Genomic DNA, 9,828 nt, shown 5'->3' with positions numbered 1-9,828 from the left:
CTTCCTCTGCGCCGGTGCCCAGTCCAGGCACCGTGTCTAACCCAGCTCCATGGCCGGAGCTCTCCTCTGCGCCGGTGCCCAGTCCGGGCGCGGCATCCAACCCAGCTCCATGGCCGGAGCTCTCCTCTGCGCCGGTGCCCAGTCCGGGCGCGGCATCCAACCCAGCTCCATGGCCAGAGCCTTCCGCTGCGCCGGTGCCCAGTCCAGGCACGGTGTCCAGTCCCACTCCAGGCAGGAGCCTTCCTCTGCGCCGGTGCCCAGTCCAGGCACGGCGGCCAACCCAGCTCCATGGCCGGAACCATCCTCTGCGCCGGTGTCCAGTCCGGGCGCGGTGTCCAACCCAGCTCCATGTCCAGAGCCTTCCACTGCGCCGGTGCCCATTCCAGGCACGGCGACCAACCCAGCTCCATGGCCGGATCCGTGGTCGGGGCGGGGGCTACGACCCGCACCGGAGCCGCCACCGACACTATTCACCCACCCTAACCTCCCCATTTGGTTTCAGGTTTTGCGGCCAGAGTCCGCACCTTTGGGGGGGGGGGGGGGGTATTGTCACGCCCTGACCATACAGAGCACTCGGTTCTCTATGGTGTTTAGGTCAGAGCGTGACTAGGGGAGTGTTCTAGTCATTGACTTTCTATGTGGCTGGGTTGTATGGTTCCCAATTAGAGGCAGCTGGTAATCGCTGCCCCTAATTGGGGATCATATTTAGGAAGTCCTTTCTCCCACCTGCTTTGTGGGATATTGTTTTGAGTGAGTGCATGTAGCACTACGTTTGTTTACGTTCTGTGTTTGTTTATTGTTTTGTTTAGAAGTTTCACTTTAAATAAATATGTGGAACTCAATTCACGCTGCGCCTTGGTCCGTCTTTCCACACGACCGTGACAGAATTATTTGTTTTCTTACAATTTTGAACCAAATATGTTATTCATCCAATGGTGTGACTGTCCCAGGTAAGGTTGTGGAACTTTGAACTTAAGTTAATTAAAGGAAAAAGGTATAAAATTCCCTTCACCTACTCTTGTACTCATGACACAGAAGTGTATTTCAAGAAACAGTAGTCCCCAAGTCCATTTATGATGTTTCCAAATAGTTCTGATTGACTACATTTTGTCCCCAAAATCAATGTCCACATGGTGTGACACAATTCTGTATATAAACAACGAACCAGCATTTGGCCACCATTGTGAGGGGCAGAGTTGTCTTGCAATGAGGAAGTACAGAAGAAATTGCTGGAGCACATGGTCTGAACAGATTGTCATCTTTATTATGAATATTTATGCAAATATTACACTTTTCTACCATTGCCATAAAAGGGGTACATTTCTTAGTTGTTTGGTGGGACACCTTTTGAATTAATAATTGAAAATATTTGTAATTTTTTGATAATTTAAGTATAAAAAGCTATTGTTTATGTTTTGTGGTGAAATCAAATGGAAGGCTTACTGATAAGCCTTCCAACAATAAGGTACACAATAAATACATATTCCAAACATAGTCTGGGACACTTGTGGGATGTGATAGATCCCAAATAATACAACCACTCCCATCAAAAAAACTTTTAAAAGCAATGAGGCTGATGCAGCAGATCAGAACATTTAGCTTAAAAATGTAAACTATTAGGCAATTTTTTTCACATTACAAGAATAGCAACGCGCACACGGCAGTAGGCTATAAGCGCGAATGTTCCAAAATGCTGTTCTCGAAAGTGACAGCAAATACGATTATGCATGTAATGCTTTATTATAAAGGTGCATGTTTATGGTGAATATGATCTTCCCCAAATTTGAATCTCACGCGTAGCTTATGTATGCCAGTTAGGCTCTACACCAGTTTAAAGCAGATTATTCTGCTTAATTTTAAGAAGTTGTTTGGCCCCTTTAGTTGTGATACACACCTTATCAAAACATATCGGCCAATTGGCTAGGCTACATGAGGTGTGCAAACATGATTTGAAAAATTCATGAGCTGTTTCTTGCCTTACTGCACATGCTGGGCATCATTCACAAGTGATAAAACATCATTCACAAGTGATAATACATCATTCACAAGTGATAAAACATCATTCACAAGTGATAAAACATCATTCACAAGTGATAATACATCATTCACAAGTGATAATACATCATTCACAAGTGATAAAACATAATTCACAAGTGATAATACATCACTCACAAGTGATAATATATCATTCACAAGTGATAATACATCATTCACAAGTGATAAAACATCATTCACAGGTGATAATAGATCATTCACAAGTGATAATACATCATTCACAAGTGATAAAACATCATTCACAAGTGATAATACATCATTCACAGGTGATAATAGATCATTCACAAGTGATAAAACATTATTCACAAGTGATAAGACATCATTCACAAGTGATAAAACATTATTCACAAGTGATAATACATCATTCACAAGTGATAAAACATCATTCACAGGTGATAATACATCATTCACAAGTGATAATACATCATTCACAGGTGATAAAACATCATTCACAAGTGATAAAACATATTTCACAGGTGATAATAGATCATTCACAAGTGATAATACATCATTCACAACTGATAAAACATCATTCACAAGTGATAATACATCATTCACAAGTGATAAACATCATTCACCGGTGATAAAACATCATTCACAAGTGATAATACATCATTCACAAGTGATAAAACATCATTCACAGGTGATAAAACATCATTCACAGGTGATAATACATCATTCACAAGTGATAATACATCATTCACAAGTGATAATACATCATTCACAAGTGATAAAACATAATTCACAAGTGATAATACATCATTCACAAGTGATAAAACGTCCTTCACAAGTGATAAAACATTATTCACAAGTGATAATACATCATTCACAAGTGATAAAACATCATTCACAAGTGATAAAACATCATTCACAAGTGATGATACATCATTCACAAGTGATAATACATCATTCACAAGTGATAAAACATAATTCATAAGTGATGATACCTCATTCACAAGTGATAATACATCATTCCCAAGTGATAAAACATCATTCCCAAGTGATAAAACATCATTCACAAGTGATAAAACATCATTCACAAGTGATAATACATCATTCACAAGTGATACAACATCATTCACAAGTGATAATACATCATTCACAAGTGATAATACATCATTCACAAGTGATAAAACATCATTCCCAAGTGATAAAACATCATTCACAAGTGATAATACATAATTCACAGGTGATAAAACATCATTCACAAGTGATAAAACATCATTCACAAGTGATAAAACATATTTCACAGGTGATAATAGATCATTCACAAGTGATAATACATCATTCACAAGTGATAAAACATCATTCACAGGTGATAATAGATCATTCACAAGTGATAATACATCATTCACAAGTGATAAAACATCATTCACAAGTGATAATACATCATTCACAGGTGATAATAGATCATTCACAAGTGATAAAACATTATTCACAAGTGATAAGACATCATTCACAAGTGATAAAACATTATTCACAAGTGATAATACATCATTCACAAGTGATAAAACATCATTCACAGGTGATAATACATCATTCACAAGTGATAATATATCATTCACAGGTGATAAAACATCATTCACAAGTGATAAAACATATTTCACAGGTGATAATAGATCATTCACAAGTGATAATACATCATTCACAACTGATAAAACATCATTCACAAGTGATAATACATCATTCACAAGTGATAAACATCATTCACCGGTGATAAAACATCATTCACAAGTGATAATACATCATTCACAAGTGATAAAACATCATTCACAGGTGATAAAACATCATTCACAGGTGATAATACATCATTCACAAGTGATAATACATCATTCACAAGTGATAATACATCATTCACAAGTGATAAAACATAATTCACAAGTGATAATACATCATTCACAAGTGATAAAACGTCCTTCACAAGTGATAAAACATTATTCACAAGTGATAATACATCATTCACAAGTGATAAAACATCATTCACAAGTGATAAAACATCATTCACAAGTGATGATACATCATTCACAAGTGATAATACATCATTCACAAGTGATAAAACATAATTCATAAGTGATGATACCTCATTCACAAGTGATAATACATCATTCCCAAGTGATAAAACATCATTCCCAAGTGATAAAACATCATTCACAAGTGATAAAACATCATTCACAAGTGATAATACATCATTCACAAGTGATACAACATCATTCACAAGTGATAATACATCATTCACAAGTGATAATACATCATTCACAAGTGATAAAACATCATTCCCAAGTGATAAAACATCATTCACAAGTGATAATACATAATTCACAGGTGATAAAACATCATTCACAAGTGATAAAACATCATTCACAACTGATAAAACATCATTCACAAGTGATAATACATCATTCACAAGTGATAAAACATCATTCACAGGTGATAATACATCATTCACAAGTGATAATACATCATTCACAGGTGATAAAACATCATTCACAAGTGATAAAACATATTTCACAGGTGATAATAGATCATTCACAAGTGATAATACATCATTCACAACTGATAAAACATCATTCACAAGTGATAATACATCATTCACAAGTGATAAACATCATTCACCGGTGATAAAACATCATTCACAAGTGATAATACATCATTCACAAGTGATAAAACATCATTCACAGGTGATAAAACATCATTCACAGGTGATAATACATCATTCACAAGTGATAATACATCATTCACAAGTGATAATACATCATTCACAGGTGATAAAACATCATTCACAAGTGATAATACATCATTCACAAGTGATAAAACGTCCTTCACAAGTGATAAAACATTATTCACAAGTGATAATACATCATTCACAAGTGATAAAACATCATTCACAAGTGATAAAACATCATTCACAAGTGATGATACATCATTCACAAGTGATAATACATCATTCACAAGTGATAAAACATAATTCATAAGTGATGATACCTCATTCACAAGTGATAATACATCATTCCCAAGTGATAAAACATCATTCCCAAGTGATAAAACATCATTCACAAGTGATAAAACATCATTCACAAGTGATAATACATCACTCACAAGTGATACAACATCATTCACAAGTGATAATACATCATTCACAAGTGATAAAACATCATTCCCAAGTGATAAAACATCATTCACAAGTGATAATACATAATTCACAGGTGATAAAACATCATTCACAAGTGATAAAACATCATTCACAACTGATAAAACATCATTCACAAGTGATAATACATCATTCACAAGTGATAATACATCATTCACAAGTGATAAAACATCATTCACAAGTGATAACACATCATTCACAAGTGATAATACATCATTCACAGGTGATAATACATCATTCACAGGTGATAATACATCATTCACAAGTGATAATACATCATTCACAAGTGATAATACATCATTCACAACTGATAAAACATCATTCACAAGTGATAATACATCATTCACAAGTGATAAACATCATTCACCGGTGATAAAACATCATTCACAAGTGATAATACATCATTCACAAGTGATAAAACATCATTCACAGGTGATAAAACATCATTCACAGGTGATAATACATCATTCACAAGTGATAATACATCATTCACAAGTGATAAAACATCATTCACAAGTGATACAACATCATTCACAAGTGATAATACATCATTCACAAGTGATAATACATCATTCACAAGTGATAAAACATCATTCACAAGTGATAAAACATCATTCACAGGTGATAAAACATCATTCACAAGTGATAAAACATCATTCACAAGTGATAATACATCTTTCACAAGTGATAATACATCATTCACAAGTGATAAAACATCATTCACAAGTGATAATACATCATTCACAAGTGATAATACATCATTCACAAGTGATAAAACATCATTCACAAGTGATAAAACATCATTCACAAGTGATAATACATCATTCACGAGTGATAAAACATCATTCACAAGTGATAATACATCATTCACAAGTGATAAAACATCATTCACTGGTGATAAAACATCATTCACAAGTGATAATACATCATTCACAAGTGATAAAACACCATTCACAAGTGATGATACATCATTCACAAGTGATAATACATCATTCCCAAGTGATAAAACATCATTCACAAGTGATAAAACACCATTCACAAGTGATGATACATCATTCACAAGTGATAATACATCATTCCCAAGTGATAAAACATCATTCACAAGTGATAATACATCATTCACAAGTGATAAAACATCATTCCCAAGTGATAGGCTAATATTGTCACCCATCAGACTATTCTTAATTTAATGTTGTCTTTACATATACTAAATAATATATGTGTGTAATTTGTTTTGATTTAGAATTTAAAATTATCATGCACCTGTCACAAAACAGGGGCATGGCAAAAAAATAAATAAATCTATCCACTTAAATAGCTGTCACGCCCTGGCCTTAGTATTCTTTGTTTTTCTTTATTATTTTAGTTAGGTCAGGGTGTGACATGGGGAATGTTTATGTTTTGTTAGTTTTGGGTGTTTATATGGTACAGGGGTTATGGGGTGTAGTATATGGGTTTGTGTTGAGTGTAGATGTCTAGCGTTGTCTATGTATGTTTAGTTGTCTAGGAGAGTCTATGGTTACCTGAATGAGTTCCCAATTAGAGACAGCTGATTTCGGTTGTCTCTGATTGGGAGCCTTATTTAGGGTAGCCATAGGCTCTCATTGGTTGTGAGTAATTGTCTATGTAGAACGTTTGTAGCCTGTATGTATGTGCACAACGTTTGTAGCTTCACGGTTGTTTTGTTATTTTGTATAGAGTTTTGTGTCGTGTTCATCTTCGTGTTGTTAAATAAAAGAAGATGGCTTATTTTCCAACTGCTGCATTTTGGTCCGTCAATCCGCCACACGATCGTGACAATAGCGAATGGAGGACGCTTTTCCCGTGGTTCATTTTCATGCCTGCCAGGTAGGCGATAATCCTGTTGTAAAGCGAAGCAATGTGCTTAATATTAGGAAAGTTGACAAATAAATACAGTAGGCCTCGCCTATAGAAATCTGATGGGATCAACATGAGCTCATGGGCTCTCATGAAGTGTTTGATTAGATTTTTGATACATTTACATTGATGTCAGAGTGATTAGAGGGACAATAGAGTGTTGAGTACCAGGCAGTTAGCAAGTTTGGTAGGCTACTAATGACCATCAGCAGCATCAGAGCTTAGAGAAGCCTAATTACCGTGACTAAACGGTCACGTGGAATTTGACATATTACCACCGGTACAGTGATAATGTGGTCACCGTAAAAGCCCTTAAGAGTGACAGCTTTTCCCCCTTGGTATGACATCAAGATTGTGTCACACTAGAGGAAATAGCTGTCAGTACAGAACACATAACCCATTAATAAACTTCTATAATGACCTTTTTAGACTTATTTTTCAACAAATACAGTGGCTTGCGAAAATATTCACCACCCTTGGCATTTTTCCTATTTTGTGCCTGACAACCTGGAATTAAAATGAATTTTCTGTGGTTTGTATCATTTGATTTACACAACATGCCCACCACTTTAAAGGTGCAAAATATTTGACTAGGCCATTCCAAGACATTGAAATGTTTCCCCAAAAACCACTCGAGTGTTGCTTTAGCAGGATGCTTAGGGTGATTGTCCTGCTGGAAGGTGAACCTCCGCCCCAGTCTCAAATCTCTGTAAGACTGAAACAGGTTTCCCTCAAGAATTTGCCTGTATTTAGCGCCATCCATTGTTCCTTCAATTCTGACCAGTTTCCCAGTCCCTGCCGATGAAAAACATCCCCACAGCATGATGCTGCCACCACCATGCTTCACTGTGGGGATGGTGTTCTCAGGGTGATGAGAGGTGTTGGGTTTGCGCCAGACATAGCGTTTTCCTTGATGGCCAAAAAGCTCAATTTTAGTCTCATCTGACCAGAGTACCTTATTCCATATGTTTGGGGAGTCTCCCACATTACTTTTGGCGAACACCGAACGTGTTTGAATATTTTTTTCTTTAAGCAATGGCTTTTTTTTCTGGCCACTCTTCCGTAAAGCCCAGCTGTGTGGAGTGTACGGCTTAAAGTGGTCCTATAGACAGATACTCAAATCTCCGCTGTGGAGCTTTGCAGCTCCTTCAGGGTTATCTTTGGTCTCTTTGTTGCCTCTCTGATTAATGCCCTCCTTGCCTGGTCTGTGAGTTTTGGTGGGTGGCCCTCTCTTGGCAGGTTTGTTGTGGTGCCATTAATAATGGATTTAATATCAATGCAACATAAGGTAGAACAAAAACAATAAATAAAAATACAACGTAAGAAGCTACCATCAGTACCATCCAAAGTTGAAACCACAGACATTCAAAATAGACGTCAACACGTCACCAGTTGAGGTCATAGTTACCAAAAGCATCTGTGTTGCCTGAGAGTACCCTGCATTGGTTTTGGGTGTGAATAAATGCCTACATCCACGAAGATCAGCACTTGTTGGCATGTATTAGCTCTATTGCTGCAGTCATCCTAGTAACCAAGTAATGTTGGAGCAATCAAAGGAACCATAACTCATTTAATAAGCTAATCACAGTTTCACTGCACTAAGGCTTGCATGGCTTCATCTTTGAGAGAAGACTGGCAGGATCACTCAGGTAGACCCCCACTACATTGAGGTGTACCTGGCCACGCAGCAAGGTGCAAGGACACAGTCCTCTAGTGATGGAGGAGACCCAAGTGCACCTGTGCGCACCCATTGGGAGGCCCCAACCTACCAACAGCTGAAGCCGCGAGAGCCGAGGCAAGAGAGGTGTTCTGCTGGAGAGTATTTGGCGTTTCCTGGAGAAAACCACAAGGTGTCTTTGATGCTGGCGGGTAATAGGGGCACTCAGAGGTTGCAGGAGCAATGGTCAACTGCAGGGTGGGAGAAACCAGGTGTGGGAGAATAAAATCTAAATATTGCACTTAAAATGATCAAAATAGCAACAGGATAAACATATGTATAATATAAGTGCTTGCAAAAGTATTCATCCACTTTGGCGTTTTTCCTATTTTGTTGCAATACAAACTGTATTGTAAATTGATGTTTATTTGGATTTCATGTAATGGACATACACAAAATAGTCCAATATGGATGAAGTGAAATGAAAAAAATAACAAAAATTAACAGAAAAGTGGTGCGTGCATATTTATTCACCCCCTTTGCTATGAAGCAACCAATTACCTTCAGAAGTCACATAATTAGTTAAATAAAGTCCACCTGTGTTCAATCTAAGTGTCACATGATCTCAGTATATATACACCTGTTCTGAACGCCCCCAGAGTCTGCAACACCACTAAGCAAGCGGCACCATGAAGACCAAGGAGCTCTCCAAACAGGTCAGGGACAAAGTTGTGGAGAAGTACAGATCAGGGTTGGGTTATAAAAAAATATCTGAAACTTTGAACATCCATTATTATAGAACAAAAGATCTTTTCACTTGTTTTGGGCACTTTTGTTTTTGGCCACATATCAATGTCCTTTTTGTCTTTGTTCTCCACTCTTTTCCTTAAGAAAAACATTTAATCCACATAATGAATTGATCATGTAAACACATTTGAGCGAGAGCTGCCGTACCTTAGGGATGGGAGGGCCAAGGGACCAGATGTGGAGGAACAGAGTGTTTGGGTTGAGTGTGTAACAGGCGAGCTGAAAGTGAAACAGTGCTGTCACCCTGTGGAGGACATCATGTGTGTAACAGAGCAGCAGTAGA

The 9,828-nt window shown here is 37.3% G+C and overlaps 1 protein-coding gene across 1 annotated transcript in view; it reads left to right on the top strand.

The window, feature by feature from the left end:
• Positions 1 to 288: 288 nt before the first annotated feature.
• LOC129862959 (uncharacterized) overlaps positions 289 to 9,828 on the top strand; it is a 66,895-nt gene continuing 57,355 nt past the window's right edge. The window contains exon 1 of the mRNA XM_055935059.1: positions 289 to 423. Coding sequence (XP_055791034.1) covers positions 289 to 423 — 135 coding nt within the window. The remainder of the gene's footprint in view (positions 424 to 9,828) is intronic.

The sequence above is a fragment of the Salvelinus fontinalis genome, chromosome 9 (genome assembly GCF_029448725.1).
Source record: "Salvelinus fontinalis isolate EN_2023a chromosome 9, ASM2944872v1, whole genome shotgun sequence".
In the NCBI taxonomy this organism is placed as follows: domain Eukaryota; kingdom Metazoa; phylum Chordata; class Actinopteri; order Salmoniformes; family Salmonidae; genus Salvelinus; species Salvelinus fontinalis.
The sequence above is the reverse complement of the archived record's forward strand: the minus strand, read 5'-3'. Positions and strand labels throughout refer to the sequence as shown.